Here is a 17,788-nt window from a genome sequence, read left to right on the forward strand (position 1 = left end):
TGTTTAGTGATAGATATGCTAGTAAGGAGAAGGGTAATGATAAGCCTGCATAGTGGCAGCTATGAGCTCCAATGTCAAAAATAATTTTATTATATTCCCTTTCAGTCATGGACTCTGTGCTTCTGCATTTTTCAGGTATTATGTATTCACAAATCATAGGGCAAAATGAGTACTGGGATGACTTTTATGGTAATTTTAAGAAAAATTTTCCAAGGAAATACAGTTAGTTTGTAAATCAAATGGTCTATTTGTCTGCCAGGCTCTTTTCCCCCAATATTTTCTAAACATGTCAGCTAATTTCAAATTTATGGGAAGTAGAAATTCATTAGTTGCTGTCTTCTTACAGTTTTGTGGTAGTGACAAGATAAAAGTCATGCCTGAAATCAGGTTTTTGGGAAAGAGTCACAATGCTCCTTAGTCTAATGGAAATGCTGGTTCCTGGAAAAAACTGTGGTCTCCCACAGAACTGATCCCAGTCTTTTCTACACTGATAATACAGTGAGGTGCACTGGGCTTGAGGAGTGAACTCTTTGAGTCTGGCACAAGACTTTTATGCCACTTTTTCTATCCCCTGGACTAGGCACTGCCTGGAAAGTGGGTGCCATTGCTTGGACTTCTAATGATGAAAAGCCATGCATGGGAGCTGAGAATATATTTGGTTTTATGACATGTTGCTGTTAGAGCTGCAGGAATTTGGCATTAACAAAAAGAAATGCATCTTTTTGACAGGGTGAAAAAAGATCCTTGGCTGTTCAGGCCAGTGTGGTGTGTTCTAGCCAGCTGGAGTTAGGAATATAATGCCTGGATATCATTTATGGACATCCACTTGTGGAAGGGCCCAGCAAGGATTCAGACCTGCTCCTGGGCTGTAACAAGCAGCTGTGTGGATTCATCACAAGGAGCTTTCACTGTTTTGGAAGCTTCTCAGGTTGCCTGTTTCCTGGCAGCACTCCTGCTTACTCTGGATTCAGTTTCATATAACTGGTGTTTGTTAGTGATCTCATCTGTGATACTTCTTTTTTTTTTTTTCAACTGAATAAGAAGCAAAGGATCTGGTGGAGAAAAAAGGGATGCTTCTCATCACTGATTTTTAGATATATGCCAGGAACATATACTGTACTCATATTATTTGAAAGCATTATGGTGGGCTCCTTTTCTCCCCCTTGACAAGATAACAGGCTTTGATGAAGTAGGTTGCAGACAGGTTCAAACATGTCTTCTTCACCTTTTAAAATTGATTTCTAGGTATGTTGTTGGAGGAATCAAATGATATTTGCATGAATGAAACAAGTCTCCTTTGACATCAGTATGTTTTAATTTAGTGCTGTGGCCTGGAAAAGGAAAACAAGTATTCATAAGGCAGCATGACAAATCTATGAAATACATGCATCTTGTTTGCCAGGGTATCAGTTGTGGTACCACTCTAGCATGAGTTTTAATTCCTTGTGTCAAATAACCCAGAGTAGTGACATCATATTGCCTGATGTTAATGTGGTTTCTTTCTTATGAATACAAGTTCACTTGAAATTTCCTTGGTTGCCATAGAGTATCCTATTTCCAGGTAGGACTGAGGTTCCCTGCTTTTCCTTGAATAGTTTGCAGATATTTGGTTTATGTTGAGTTGTAAGAATTCCCTACTCCTCCCTCAGTTGCCAAAGCTCTTTCTTGCATAAGTAAATGATAGCCAAGAGCAATCAGGTCACTTAACAAAAAGTAGTATGTAGCTTGTTCCTACTTCTGCTGTGGTTACTGGACTGGTTTCTGTATCCTCATGTTATGGCTGTTTTATTAAATGAACAGGCCCAAGCTTTGGTACCTTGTTCGCATGTCCCTGTCATGTCTGCAGATCAGTGGGTGAGCAGCCAGTACTTAGATGTGGCCTGAAGTGCAGCAGGGGTGAGGAAAACCTGAGTGAGGTGTGAGCATGAGTGTGTCCTGTCAAATCCATTGAAAAATCAAATGCAGAAAAATCCACAGGAGATACTGCAATAAAACCTCCTCAGATTATTAAAATATCTTTAATTTTACACATTTTCTTTATTTCAGCTTCTTTTGTTCTCACTGCACATTTACAGGTGTGTTAATTCAGGTTTTCATGGACCATATATTTTTAGATATTGCTGACAATTTATCCTGAAGAGGTGGTACAGGAAGTTTGATCATCTTTTTAGTGTGTGCTACTTACTGATCCTCTGGGGCAAGGATTTGTTTGTAAGGACTTCCAAGTGGAGGCTAAAAGTAAAGATGTGCTTTCCAGTGGGTTTGTGAGTGAAGGCTTAAATGCCTTTCTGCTGTTCAGATATCACTAGTTTAGTCCTTCAATTTAAATATCAATTTGTCAAAAAGTTCTTCTTTGTAACTGTTGCTCTCAGTCTCAAGTAAGATAAATTAAAATGTATTGCAACTGGAGCAGATGAGTCATCTTCCGTTGTGATAGGAAATGGTGTAATCTTTGGATAAACTAGGGAATCCTGATAACATACAGTAAATCTGTGAACATCATTAAACTTGATAGATATGTATGCTGGCTACATAGTCTTAACAAGCAGATGGATGAAACTTTTCTGTAAATGAAGTCTTCAGTGAAACAGTGGATGTTTAGGAGAATGTCACTGTAGAGAGGTGAACATAATTGTTCTTACCAGTACTTGAATGTTTTGTTTCCTCCTTTGGTGCTTTTTTACCACTTAGGTTTGAGGTTTTTATATGTAATTATTTGTTTTATAGATGTGTATACACTCAGTATTTTCCTGCCTGTATAGCATTCAGAGCCATTCTTTGCTGACAGAAGCACTCTAGGAAGCAGAGGTCATACTCTGACACTCTAAAATCTCTCCCACCTCTCAGCTGCAAATTCCTTGCATTTCCTTGGTGTTCCATCATCATCTCTTCTGAACTTCAGTTTTCCTGTCAGTCTTTCAGATACACGTGACTTTCTGAGCCCAAGATCTGAAGTGACATCCTGAATTAAAACTACTATTTTGATGGTTTGTAGACTCCTTTCAAATGCTTTGATAACTGTCTGAGCAGAGATTAGCAGCTCATTAGTGGTATTGCTAACTGGAAAACCAGGAGAGGTCAGTGGGAAGCCTGAACTTCAAGCAAAATTTTATACTGGTTCTTAACTAAAGTATATAACATCTTTTCATAGTTTTCAATAATGTGAACTTCTAGATATCAGTCTTATTCCACAGCTGTTCTACCTCACAGTAGAGAAAAATGTGAAAAAGGCTAGATAAGAGCAGAAAGGAAAAAAATGCTGGCTGGTTCATATCTCTGTCTTGTTCTGAGGACAGAATTGCAGACATTATTGTCACTAATAAGTTCTAGGACTGAAGAGAGTAAAAGAAAATTCCCAGAAACTGTGAAGAGACAGAAAAACTTCCTTTTGGCTGGTAACTCCAGCTGGGTAGAGCAACCCACTCAGGAATTCCAGCAGGTTTCAGATAGTCAGGGAGAGGTAATGCATGTGTCACTGGTGGGCTTCCCTGCGATTTCACTGATCAGCTCATCGTTCACCCCTGTGTATCTGTTCCACACCACACAGTATGTAGCACAGCACTGCACTGATCCTTTTTCTTCAAATTAATCGGTGAGAACACTTCAGTGTGTCCTGAAGTGTTTTGTTGAATAAACTTTGACACAGTAGAAGCTACAAAAATCTTCAGCAAAAAGCTACTTTTCTTTTCTTACATGTCATAGCAACACAGTTTTCTAGGGTGTTAAATTCAAGGACACCTAGAGATATGTTCACAAATAAATGCACTTGTGATGTTTTTGTTGGGTTTTGCTTTATTTTTTACTTGTCTGAGTAAATCTTCATGCTCTCTATTTCTCTTTTTATGAGTAGTCTCTTTCTCAGATGAAAGAAACCCAGGATTAAATAAAAAGTATTCCAACAACTTTCAGGTTTGCCTTTCATCCAACTGGTGACATATTCATAATACTGTCTAAGCTGCTCTGAAGATAAGAGGTGAGAAGGGAGAACTGTACTGGAAACAGCTATTTAGTGAACTGCACACCATAGCTAAAGCAGTACTGTTGTCAAAAACAAACTTCCAACACAGGTCAGTTCCCCAAAGGTATGTTTTGACTTCAGAGACACTTTTGAAAGAACTTTAGTCTTTAAAATCTTACCCAGTAGCTTGCTCTGTTTTTAACAATTTGATAAAAATATATTTAATCAATGTTGTAATTGTTCAGTTCCTTTAATAGTCCTTCTAAAATACTCATAATAGTCCTTTTGTTCCCCCCAAAGTTAGAAAGCACCTATATCTTGAAGCTGACATTGTTGTCACCCTTTAAATGTTATCAGCAACTTTATTTGGTAAGTCATCACATTCAAAATGCATCCCAGATCTTTCTACTGCACTTGCTGATGCTGACATTTGGATTGCTGTTGGTTATTTTTACTGAGGCGAGAAAGACTCCATCAATTTCCTGCAGCAAATTTCATTGTAAATATTTTTTTTTTTGTGATTGCAGTTGCTATATATCTAGAATTACATGGGATAGTGTATTAATGATAGTGGGAGTGTATTCAGCAACTGAACTAGGATTATATGAACTAGGATTATATGAATTATATTATTCTTGAGGAACTGCTTGCCAATCAGACTTAAAACTCTCCATGCAAGGGTGTGCATCAGAGGCGATGTTCATAAATTTAGTAAGAACTAATATTTTCATTTCAGGACTTTTCTGGTTGTTTAACACTACTAGTATCATCTTTATAGCTTTTTAAATCTATACTGATCTGAGCATAGATCAGTAGATGAATACATTAGATAATTATTTTTCTACCAATAGTATAATTTGGAAACCACCCTGTGGCATAGCTTTGCAGCTGCTGATTACATGATGAGTAGAGCCAAAGTAGTGACTAGGCAGTAAAAATCAGTTGTCAGTATAGAGAAGGGATAGAAATAAAAGTTTTTGCACGCTTGAATTTTCCTCCTTTGTTTTCTGGTTAATACTCTGGTTTTCATTAAATTAAATTAAATTAGAAATATGAAGTTCTTTAGATCTTTAATTACTTTTCTACCTATGTTTGTACATTTTGTTTAAGAAGTTTGCTAAGGATACAGGACTTGATGCAATCATGCTGTTTCTGTCTTCTAACTTTTTTGCAATGACATTTAAATCTTTTGGACAAGTTCCAGAAATTTGACAGACACAGATAAATCTGAAATTTATTCACATGTGGAGGGGCCTTGGGAGATCTCTAGTGCAGCCTCCTGCTCAAAGCAGGCCCGGCCAAGGTTTCAGACTGGGTTACTCAGGGATTTGTCCAGGTGGATCGTGCAATCCTCCAGTGGAAGAGACGGTATATCTGCAACCTGCAGCACTGCTGGACTGTGCTGAGAAAACTTTTCCTTATACACAGGCCAAACGTTTCTATTTTCACCTTTTCCCTGTTTTCTGTCACCCTGACTGTGGGAGCATCAGCATTGCAGAGGTGCTGTTAGATGCCTCAGAGCTGTCTCCTCACCCCAATAAACAGGCCCAGTTCTCTCAGGCTCTTCTCACAGGGCAAGTGCTCCAGCTCTGATGCCCTCCACTGACCTTGCTCCCCTTTGTCAATGTCTTTCCTCTTCTGGAGAGGAGAGGGCAGGTCTGGCCCAGTGTTGCACATACATTCAGTCTCATGAAGGATACTACTACTTTACCTACTAAAGGATCACTTTTCTGCAATTTCTCTATGTTCTATACAATAGGCAGCCTGATAGATGATAATGGCCATAAAGTCCAACAATAAAAAATGCGTAATAAATTAAACTTTTAATGGACGCTGTATTTTCGGTCATGCCCAAATTGAAAAGACCTTCAGTGCCTCATGGGATGGAATCTAATCATGAGGGAAGAATCTGTAAAAGACTTGAGTTTATCAATATGGATGCTTTCAGCAGTTCCCCTCTGTAGTTACACCCTATACCTAAAAGTATTTTTTTTTCAATCTGTAACATCACAAATAGATGCTTTCCCCTCCTGAGAAACACTAAATACCCATTTCTGTTTTTTCTCATACTGTGCCTGATTTTGCATGTGTCTGTCATTCCTTTTTGACTTGCCCTTCAGAATTCTTTCTGAACATTATTTTACTAGCCACTTTTCTTGCTTGAGAGCTGAGGTGAATCAGCTGGAGTTAATACAATTACAAAGCTTCAGTTTGTATTTGTCTAGAACAGGTGACATACACATGTAGATCTGGCCCACAATTATCTAACAGGTATTAAATTCATCAGTGGCAGAGGTATTCCCTTACTTGTGTCTGATGTAAGAAGAATTATTCCCTTATCCTCCCCGAATCACCCCAACTAGCTGTGTGACCTAATGGGTATGTGTACATAAAGTAAAGGAATGTTGTTAATACAATACATGAATTTGTTTCTGGGTGAATATAGTGAGGCAGTGCTCATGGCTGATTGTACTGTCCTTATAACCCCTCCCAACCACTCTTGGTGCACTTAATATTTTTACTTTTAAGTTACCAATTCTTAGGGGTTTGGATGTCATTTTTATTACTGGAAACCTCTTAGGATGTTCACTTCTCATGAATTAACTTCATTTTAATTTGTTCAACTACTGAGCCATCTGCCTTTTTTTTTCCCTGTGTCAAAATTCAATAGCCCTGCTTTCAATTAAAATGTAATGCCTTGGACAGAAAATGAGCCTTCATGTATGTTGCCAGTATTTTCTGTTTCTAAGAATATGCCGGGATTTTTTGTTAACACTGTTCTAGGTATTCACAGTTCCCACCATGTAGTTTTTAAATGAACCTTAAATTAAAAATGCTCTCTCTAAATTAGAGCTGTCAATGATTTGGTGATTGTTATTTTGCACTGGCATTGTCTCATTCTTCCTGTTACAATTCAAACATTCTTTCATTAACCTGCAGAAAAATTGTACTTTGAGTACTAGAGAAGCTTGATATACATAATAGTACATGCATGCAAGAAGTTGGTGATACCCCCATTCCAGAAGTCATTCCCATTAATAGAAACATATGATTGTTTCAGAGGGCTTGATCTTGTTAACAGCAGCCCATGATTCTTGATTGAATCAGTGCCAGTACTGCAAATGCAAAGGCAAGAAGAGTAAGATAGGCTGCAAAATTCCTTTAAGTGGGAGGAAAATGTTGACAGCAGAAAGAATTGTGTAGATTTAATTTTTTGGTGGGCTGGACAGACTGAAAAGTAGGAAATTATTTTTTTAAGAGTTTTGACATGACTCTTAAGTGTAGAAAAAGGATGTTTTTACTCTGGGGTGCCTAATTTTAATAGAAAAATATATTCATTAGAGAAGTTTTGTAATAGGTGTCAAGGACTTTGAATAGAAATGTAATTAACATAATTTTATTGGCACTGTAAGAGTAAAGCAGAGAATACTGAAAAAGAGGTACTAACTTAGCTTTCCATTTTATAAATCCATGAAGGAAAAAGAAGATACTCCCCTCAAAAAAATTACACATAAATGGGCTGACAATATTTCCAGAATTTTACATTCAAAGTCTGCAGATAGATCAAGATAAATTTTCATCAAGAATAAGATCTCTAAAAAGATCTAGCTAGAAATGGGGTTTTGTCTCTGATACTTCTCTAGTCGGGGCCTCTTTTTGCATGACTGAAATATGCATGTTTTCTTCCAGTGAAGAGGAATGACAGACGTGTGTTACACAGAAGCAAGTGCAAGATTACTGTGTTAATGGTGAAAGGTAAAAATGAGGCATGTTTGAGGATTGTTACTGGAGGAGTTGAATAGCTCTGTGTCTCCCTGGTTTAATTTGGTTAGCTCAGAGCAAAAATGAGTGGAAAATATATGAAGTGTCTTCTTGAAATGCTTTATTTTTGCTTTTTTACCTAAGATCAGTGGTGCAGAAAAAGTACCACTGAGATCCTTGTGCTCTGTGGAGGAATGCTGTTGATTATGGACATTTTATTTCCACTGGTGTAGTTGGTTGACACTGACTGGATGCCAGGCACTCAGGAAAGCCACTTGCTCACTCCCCTCTGCATCTGGACAGAGGAGAGAAAATTTAAGGAAGGATTCATGGGTAGAGATAAGGACTGGGAAAAAACCCCCATCAATTGCTGTCAAAGGCAAAACAGGCTCAACTTAAGAGATATAAAGTGAGTCTATTGCTAACAAAATCACAGCAGGATAATAAGTAAAATAAAACCCTAAAACCACCTTCCCTCCACCCTGTCCCCCTCCTTCCCAGCTGTACCTCCTACCCCAGTGGCACAAGGAGACAGGAAATGGGAGTTATGGTCAGTTCATCATGCATAGCTTTTCCTGCTGCTCAGGGACAGGAATCCTTCCCGGCTGCACCATGGGCCCCTCCCATGGGAGACAGTTTTCCCTGAACTTCTCCAGCACGTGTTCATGTCACAAGAAGCCGCTCCCTGTGAACTGCTGCAATGTGAGTCCATCCCACAGGCAACAGTTGCCCTCAAACCTCACTTTTCCAGGAGGTGCAGTCCTTCAAGGATGGCCTGCTCTAGCATGTGTCCCTCTCACCTCAGGTCTTCTGTGTAGTCACAGCCTCCTCTCAAGTATCCACCTGCACTGGTGTGGGACTCCTCCATGTGCTGTGGGTGGATCTCTGCATCCCGATGGATCATCATAGGCTGCAGGGGGACAGCCTGCTTCACCATGACCTTCACCACAGGCTGCAGAGCAATCTTGGCTCTGGTGCCTGGAGCATCTCCTGCTCCTCCTTCTTCACTGACCTTGGTGTCTGCAAAGTTTTTTTTCTCACATTTTCTCACTTGGCTCTTCTCTGGCTGCGATTACAACTGCCTCACCATTTTTGTTTTCTTTCTCCTTAAACATGTTATTACAGAGACGCTACCACCATTTATAGTTGTCCCAACCTTGGCCAGCAGCATGTCCATCTTTGGAGCCACCAGGAATTGGCTCTGCCAAGCACTGAGGAAGCTTCTGGCAGTTTCTCACAGGAGCCACCCCTGTAGCTCCCTCTACTTCCAAAACCATGCAGACCTAATACAGCCGGTCACAAGATCCTATACTGCCTATAGCTTTCTGTAAGCAGCAGCACACGTTCCCCTGTGCTAAGAACACAGTGTGCAGCCAGCAGCAAAGCATTAAAGAACTGCCTGCTCTGTGTCAGGACAGCACTTGGGCTGCCACTAGTGCCAGGGACCATCCTGGTGCAGATGAGTGACCCTGGAGTGTGTTGGCATGTTCCAGCTCTCAGGGCAGGATGGCGACAGACCTTTTTGACATGTGCAGAAATGTACTCAAAAGCTGTGTAGTTGTAGTCCTGCGGCCACCATCTCTCGGTGACTCTGCTTGAGCAGGGCAGGTTGCACTAGATGGTTCTCTGCAGGTCCTTTCCTGCCTCCGTGGTTCTGTGGTTCTGTGACTCAAAACACACTCAAGCTAAGAAAGCCCCTCCAGATTTCATTACAGGGGAAGGTTTGAATGATTCCATATGCTCATGAAGAGCCAGATTTGTCTCCCACAAGTCAATTGTCCATGTGGCAGCCACCTCTTTTCCTTTGGGGGATTTATCAGTGACTGCACAGAAAACTAACAAACCAAACACAAACATGAGGCGTGCAATGAATGCAACATCTCACTAAAGGCATTGGTTCTGTTTTTGTAGCATGTGTTGCAGGTGACCATTATTTTTGCAGTTGGCAAGTAAAAATTTTCAGCTAAAGCAAAAGCAACTAGCTGCTTGTAGTGCTGTGAGCAAGTTGGAAGCTTGGTCCTGACTTGGATTCCTTCATGAGATTGTCTTAATGCTTCTTTTCTGTGGTGGTGCTAGTCTTGGAGTGACATGAGGAGTGTACACAGTAGCACTGTAGTTCAATACAAAAATTGAATACAGTTTGTCTTGCTCCAGTAATTAGTGTATTGCCTCTGTCTCTTTAGAAGACTCCTCTTTTTGCTCCAGTCTTACTTGAAAGTAACAGTGTTTGACACAACACTGTTTTTTGATGACTTTGGTAGTCTTTGGCCAAGGTCTGAAAAGCCTGTAGCACCACACTTGGCATTAAACCTGAGGCTTTGTACTGGGCATAGCATAGGGGCAAATTTCTCCATGAAGACTTTGGGGTTTATTGTTAAAGTCTTTAAAGAAGAAGAAGAAGAAGAAGAAGAAGAAGAAGAAGAAGAAGAAAAACCTTGTCAGAAGCTTTCTCCCAGACATTAGATTTGGATTGGTATTATAGGCAGTGCCTTTGAGATAGAGTAATTGTAAATTGACTTCACTGTTCACTGCTTCATTGTGAGAAGAGTTGTAACAGGAGAAGTTACTCTGGGGGATGTTTGGGATAAAGTGTAAGAAAACAGATGTGGAAGGACAAGAGATTTCTTAATAAGTTGTTGATGTCTTTGGCAAAATCAAGACAAAGTTGGTCACACTGTGCAAACCAAGTATAGATAGAAAGGTACCTCCGTACAAAATGTTCAGTGCCCCATTTTATACACAAGTGGGTACCATAGAACAGAATGACAAAAGCAGCAGTGAAGTGTTGTACCTGTTATCTTCCTAACCTGAAAAAGCTTTGTAAGGGTGTCTTTAGATTTTCAGATGCATTTTTTGATGGAGAATAGATCCTTAGCCCCAGGCTTGAGCATTTGATTTGACTTTATTTTTGCAATTGTTAGTAGGGGCTGTTTTTGTCTGAAGTAGTAGAATTCCTGACACTGCTAAGAGGGCATACAGTAGTTCCCTTATTGGCAGTGTGTCCTACCATGCCCAGCATGGCTGCAGGACCTCCATGGGGATCACTTCTTTGCCACCTGTGAGTCAGTGAAATCAGCCTGGCCTCTCCGCTGATGGCCCTCACTCCACCTCATGGAGGTTAGAATGTCACGTTCCATCCTCCTTAGATTTTCCTGCACTGTTTGGTGCTGTGTGCTGCGGGACCTCCTCCGGGATTGTCTCCTTGTCACCTGTGGTTCGATGAGAGAAACTTGGTGTGCTTGCTGAAGGTGCTCACTCCTCCTTGGGGAGACATGGATATCCGGTTCAATCTGTCTCTGAGAGCGTTCCATCCTCCTTGGGTTCTCCTTCAGGAGCAGTGGGCTGCGGAACCTCCCTTGGGTTCGGCTCCTTGCCACCTGCGTTTCTCTGTAGGAATGCGGGCGCCCTGGCTGTTGGCGCCTGCTCCTCCCAGAAGAGGCACGGATGAACCAGTCATCCCTTAGAGCTCGTCCCTCATCGCGTTCCATCTCCCTTAGATACTCCCTCAACGCTTGGCTGGAAGAGCTGCGCAACCTCTGCCGGGATCGGCTCCGTATCGCGCTCGGTTCTATGAAAGAAACCTGGAATTCCTGCTGACGGCGCTTACGCCTCCCTGAGAGGGCGCGGACGCGCTGTTTGGTCCTTCGGCCCTTGTCACGACCAGTGCTTCGAGCCCTGCTCTGCTGCCGTCTCCTGCTCCTTGAGTGGTTGTAGCCCTGGGCCTGCTGGACCCTGCTGTGGTCATCACAATGCCTTCTTGGATACCTGCTTCGGCTCTTCTCTTGGGCCCTGCCACTGCTGCCCCCACGACTGCCTCCACGGCTGCCACCACGGCTGCCACCAAGGCTGCCACTGCGGCTGCATCCAAGGCTGCCACTGCGGCTGCATCCACGGCTGCCACCAAGGCTACCTCCACGGCTACCTCCATGGCTACCTCCACGACTGCCACCAAGGCTACCTCCACGGCTACCTCCACGGCTGCATCCACGACTGCATCCACGGCTGCCTCCACGACTGCCACCACGGCTGCCTCCATGACTGCATCCACGACTGCCACCAAGGCTGCCTCCACGGCTGCATCCACAACTGCATCCACGGCTGCATCCACAGCTGCCCCCACGACTGCCACCAAGGCTACCTCCACGGCTGCATCCATGACTGCCACCAAGGCTACCTCCACGGCTGCATCCACGACTGCATCCACGGCTGCCTCCACGGCTGCCACCAAGGCTGCCACCACGGCTGCCTCCATGGCTGCCTCCACGGCTGCCACCACGGCTGCCACCAAGGCTACCTCCACGGCTGCATCCACGACTGCCACCAAGGCTACCTCCACGGCTGCCACCACAGCAGCTTCTGCTGTAAGACTTGCGGTGCTGGCGTCCTGGGGAATTATGCTGACCTCTTTCCGCAGAGCACAACCCAGCTCGCTCTCCTTGAGTATGGCTGGCAGAGCTGATGGACTCCTCTACAGAGTGCACCTCAGAGTTACTGTCTCCCACCATGTGGAAAGTATGTGGGAAAGGTGACTGGCAATTCAGGCCCTCCGCTCTTCTGTGGAACCACTCCACCATGCAGTAAAAACAGAAAGGGTGCCAACGCCAGCTCATGGAAGGTTGGTCATTAATGCCAGCCTGGCAGATCGGGCAACTTAGGTTCTCTGAAGCACCTGGACGGGCAGCCCGGGATACCTGGCTGGTGCTGGCAGCAAGGGAAGGGGTGCCACTTTCTGCCAAGTCTTCCTCTGAGGCCATTTTGCCCTGCAAACCAAAGAGATAAGGTGATGTGTTCCCTGGTGCTGGGGACACAATCTACAGCCAGCAGCAAAGCTACTGAAGTCGAGCCTTAAAGAACTGCCCACTCTGCCTCAGGCAGCACTTGGGCTGCCACCCCAGGGACCATGCTGGGGCAGATGAGTGACACTTGAGTGTCTTGGCATGTTCTAGCTTTTGAGCTAAGATGGTAACTGACCTCTCTGATATGTGCAGGCAGGAGCTGGGAGCCGGGGAAAGGAATTTGTGGCCTCTCAGCAGCTGCAGACAGAGCCTGAGTGCATGGCAGATTGGGACCAGCACCACACCTGTCAGTGTGCTTGTCCAGCAAATCTTCTCTGTGCCCTCAGAAAGCACACAATGGGATGGGGATCCTTTTTCCCCCCACCTTCAGATGTCTGTCCCCAGTGGAGGAGGCCAGACACTGTGGCCTTTCAGAGTTTCTCCAAGCATCCAAAAGGCTGGTTGTCATATGTGTCACAATGACTCGCTGGTGACATCGTGGGGCTTTCAGGGACCACACCCAGAAGACAGAAACTCCAGCCCTAAGGAATGAAAACTTCTAAGATAAATCTTACACAGCTGCTCCACTGTCAAGCAAAATCCTAATGCCATATTTTTCATATAAATTCACAGGTTACACTGATCATACTCAGCCCTATGTTTTGTTTTAGAAATAAACCAGCTCAAGGCATTTTTTACTCCTCAGTCAACATTGCAGGTCAAAAGAGGTGATACTCCACTGGAGCAGTCTGTCCAGTGTGCAGCTCTCCAGTAGAGATGGACATAAGTAGAGATGGACATACTGGAGAGTGTCAAGTAAGGGCTCAAAAGGATGATGAAGGGTCTAGACCATCTCTTCTACAAAGGCAGGGCTAGGAATGTTGCCTCCAGGCTGTTCAATCTGGAGAAGACTCCATAGGGGATGTTTTCCAATGTATACCAATAACTGAAAGGAAGGTACAAAGAAGACAGAACCAGGCTCTTTTCAGGGGTGCCCAGAATACAGAACTTCTCTCTGAATATTGAGGAACTTTTTTTACTGTGAGGGTGACCAAGCACTGTCAGGATGCTTATGGACTCTTCCCACCTTGGAGATGATACTCAGAAGCTGTCTGGCTGTGGCTATGGGCTAATTGGCACTGCTTCCTGGTAGAAATCTGATGTCCCCAGTGTCCCTGCTGCCTTCTGCTGTAATTCTGGGCTCACAGCCTGGCCTTCATCTTGATCCCTACTCATTTGATTCTCTTTCTGTATTTCACCTTAAGTGCTGCGGGAGCTCCCCTGAAATGGGCTCTCTGTTGCCTTTCATTCCCTGGAGGAAACTCAACTCCCCACTGCTGTTTCCTGTGCCTCCCATAATAAGCTGGAACTGGCTCTTCTGGGTTTAGAGCTCAGCCCTTGTCATGGAGTGAAACCAATTAAAGTGACACAGCTTGTCTCAGTTTTGGTAGATCAACAAACTCTTGTTCACGTAAGTCTGATAAGCCCAGCTGAATTAGTCTTGCATTAGCTTCAGCAAAGACACCACTTTCATTTCAGAACTTCCATGTACTGTCAGTCAAAAACAAAGCACAAGGGTGGGGCTGGTTGCAAGGCCTGATATATGATTCAAAGTGGAGCATTTTGTCCTAACCTTTAGTACCCATCCCAACTGACCATACAGACTTTTAAGTATCTTCAGCTTTGCAGGAGAAAGAGTTGAGTTGTTTATAAAGCCAATGTCATCCTTGCCTGTATCAGCAATAGTGTGGCCAGCAGGAGCAGGGCAGTGATTGTTCCTCTGTACTCAGCACTGCTGAGGCCACACCTTGGGTGCTGTGTCCCGTTCTGGGCCCGTCACAAAGACTTTGAGGGGCTGAAGTGAATCCAGAGAAGGGCAGCAGAGCTGGGGAGGGGTCTGGTGCACAGATCTGATGAGGAGCAGCTGAGGGAATTGTGGTTGTTTAGTGTGGAGAAAAGGAGGTTCAGGGGGGACTTCGCTGCTGTCTCCAAGTACCTGAAAGGAGGTTGTAGTCAGGTGGGGGTTGGTTTGTTCTCCCAGGTAAACAGTGGCAGGATGAGAAGACACAGCCTCAGGCTTGTGTCAGGGGAAGTTCAGGATGGACAGCAGGAACCATGTCTTCACAAAAACAGTTACTAAGCATTGGAACAGATTACCCTGGGGAGTGGTCAAATGACTGTCCCTGGAAGTACTTAAAAGACGTGTAGATGTGGCACTTTGGGATGTGGTTTAGTGGTGGACTTGGCAGAGCTTGATTAACAGCTGAACTTGATCACCTTAAAGGTCTTCTCCAACTTAAACTTCCATAGTTCTAATGAAATATATGTGTACATGTAGATTGATTTTCCCTACCTGCCTTTTAGAATTATCTAACTTAGTGCTGTGTTCACAATACATTTGGGAAATTTCCTTTATTTCATTTAGTACTTACTGTGCTTGTAACACCTTTCCCTCTTTATGTGCCTCTGTCTCTCCCCTCTGTACCCCCATAGCACACCCCTTTGTGTAATTGCATTGGATCTATTTTCAAAGACCTTTTTTTCTATTAAACTTGCCCAAAATGAGTATTTTACTTACTTAACTGATGCTTGCTGCTTTCCAGATTAATCTTCCACTGAATGCAACATACCACATTTTTTTATGTGTTCAAGTATTTTACAATGAAATGTTCTTCTGATGCTTTTAGTGATTGTAATTGAATTTAATTCTAAATTATTGAATATATATCCCATCTGAAGTCTTTTAGGTGTGTTCTCTGGGAGGTTTTAAAAAAGCTTATGACTGTAACATTAGAGAACTGTCTGCTGGTGCAGGCTTTAAATAAATAATTTGATCTCATAAAAGCAGCATAAACATTTATTAACAAATCATGACATGGGCTGTTCTTTTCAACACATTTTATCATTATGCTTGTTGGAAGTCAAAGAAACTTGTATGTGAATGTTATAGCATGCTGTGGCTGTGTTCCTCCTTTCCACTCTTGCTTTCCCATCCTTGAAGCAGCATGTTTCTGGGACCCACAGCTGTCCCTTTTCAGCTGTAATTCAGTTATAATTAGCTCATTAGAAGCATTGCCATTTTCTGTGCTGTCAGCAATGTCACTGCTGCAAAAGCAGATTTTCAATAGTACCTGTGCTGTCCGGAAGCTCTCAGGCACTATATATGATGCTCTTTGCAGGATGATGAATTCAATTATTTGTTATTATCCATTGGTTATAGAGCTTTAGGGAATAAAGAATTCAGAATTATTCTACCTGAATATATTTTTTGGGTTTCTTTAATAGTAAAATTTTATATATATATGTGTGTGTGTGTGTGTGTGTGTGTGTGTGTGTGTGTGTGAGTGTATAATGGTCTTTATTGCATTTCTTAATTGAAGAATTTTTTTGAGCAAGAGTTAACTATTTCTTATCTTCTTTTGTATAACCTTTAACTAATTCAGAAGTATTTGAATGGAAACTCAGTAACAACAAGAAGTTTCTTCAGTTTTCCAGTATTTGCACTGAAAGTTAGCTATTGCAGTTAGAATTCAGCTTAGTTCAGGCAGGTCACATTTACAAAAAGCATCGAGCTGGGATGATGTTATTCCCTTTAAAAGACTGACAGCTGGAATTGTAAGCCTCATCTGTTGGTGCTCCTGCTGAGATAATTTGGCTTCCCTTTCAGCTTCAGGGGAAGAGTTAGTTGTGCAGTGTGACCTGTGGGCTGTCACCTCTTCCCTTGAGGACAGCAGTCCCTGTCACCTGAGTGCAGCAGCACAGGTGTTCAGTGCACAGTCTGGGTAGGAATGTGTGAGCTTAAACTTCCTAAGGATGACACCACCATGTCACTGATTGTTCTGTTTCGTGATATTTTTCAGAAATGGAAAAATTTCAGGGTTCAGAAGGCAAGAAGGAAGATGAAGAAAAGAAATATCTTGATGTTATCAGCAACAAAAACATAAAGCTGTCAGAGAGAGTTCTGATCCCTGTCAAGCAATATCCAAAGGTACTGTAAATCTAGTCTAACACTTGTTTAATATTTATTAATAAAATTATGAAAAAGTTGCACACAACCATTTTTATTGAGTCATAATATGCAGCCTTTGTGGTAGTCAAAAAAAAAAAAAGGTCCTATATAAATGTACCTGTTACATGTTAGCTCTTACATGTTTTAGCTTCTGTCTTGGGGCCTTTCAGAAAAGCAATTAAAGTGAATGAGATTTTTTTTCAAATTCAGGTAGGTTTGATCTTATGCAAACTGCTGAGTTTTTTCTCAGTTTGTTTTTTTTTTCTTTCTTTTTTTTTTTTTTTTACATATATCATCCTTTTATAAAATAAAATACCAGTTGCTCAAGAAAAAAAGGTTCCAGTAACTCCAAAACGCTTCCTCATAGAAGAGGTGGGGGATTTTCTGTGCTGTAGTAAGTTTCAAAACATCAAGTGTCAGGATTACTGCAGGCTGTTCCTGACAATGTTCCTTGCTGTTGATAAAAATCAAATGTTTTAGCATCTAAGACTTTCTTATTAGTTCTCATTGCTACATACTTTAATGCAGAAAAAGGATTTTATTTCTTGCAAAATTTAGCTGCTCATGGGAAGTTTTTGGTTTTATATTTTATAAGAGATTATTGGGTTTTTAGAACTTGGGTGTTTGTTTGGTTTTCTTATATAGTTTTTATTTTACATAAACAGTTATTCCAGTAGTATTCATACTGAAATTATAAACATCTCTGTCTCCAGTGTATTTTTTTCTTGCTGATTTATTATCACATGGTACATGGTTCACCATTAGCCTTGATTACACTTCGAGCTTTTTGCTTTATACTTTCATCAGAGCAATAAATTACAATTGGTAAAAAGCTCATCAAACAAAATGAAAAGTGTAAAAAAAAATGAGATTCAATGATTCCAGTTGACACTTACCTCCTGAGTAGTGAATATAAAACTGAGATAATGTAATAATCCAAATTTTCAAGACCTTAGGAACACATACAGTGCTATAAGGAATTACTTTCTTACTGCATAGCCTGAGGTGCTTTGCCTTGATTTGTGGTATTTTGTGTAAATGCTGTAGGTGACCTGAAGTTCTCATTCAGGATGTAATAGTGCTGTAACTTTGTAACAGCAGTGTGATAATTATTCAGAATACTGTTTGATGAAGGTAGTAGAATAAAAGACAAACTATTTAAAAGACAAAACACTATCATCTATCCAATATAGCACCTGAATGTGATTAAATTAGCTTCATTTACTTTAATGAACGTGCCATATTAATGAATAGTAAAAGATATAAGGCATTTTTTACAGCTTT

At 41.9% G+C, this 17,788-nt stretch overlaps 1 protein-coding gene across 6 annotated transcripts in view; it reads left to right on the forward strand.

Moving 5' to 3' along the window:
- Positions 1 to 17,788, forward strand: part of KHDRBS2 (KH RNA binding domain containing, signal transduction associated 2) — a 386,175-nt gene that overhangs the window by 46,089 nt on the left and 322,298 nt on the right. For all 6 annotated transcript variants that reach the window (XM_058021284.1, XM_058021282.1, XM_058021283.1 and 3 more), the window contains exon 2: positions 16,356 to 16,483. In XM_058021284.1, the coding sequence (XP_057877267.1) occupies positions 16,356 to 16,483 (128 nt within the window). The remainder of the gene's footprint in view (positions 1 to 16,355; positions 16,484 to 17,788) is intronic.

This window comes from Melospiza georgiana, chromosome 3 (genome assembly GCF_028018845.1).
Source record: "Melospiza georgiana isolate bMelGeo1 chromosome 3, bMelGeo1.pri, whole genome shotgun sequence".
NCBI classification, from domain to species: Eukaryota; Metazoa; Chordata; class Aves; order Passeriformes; family Passerellidae; genus Melospiza; species Melospiza georgiana.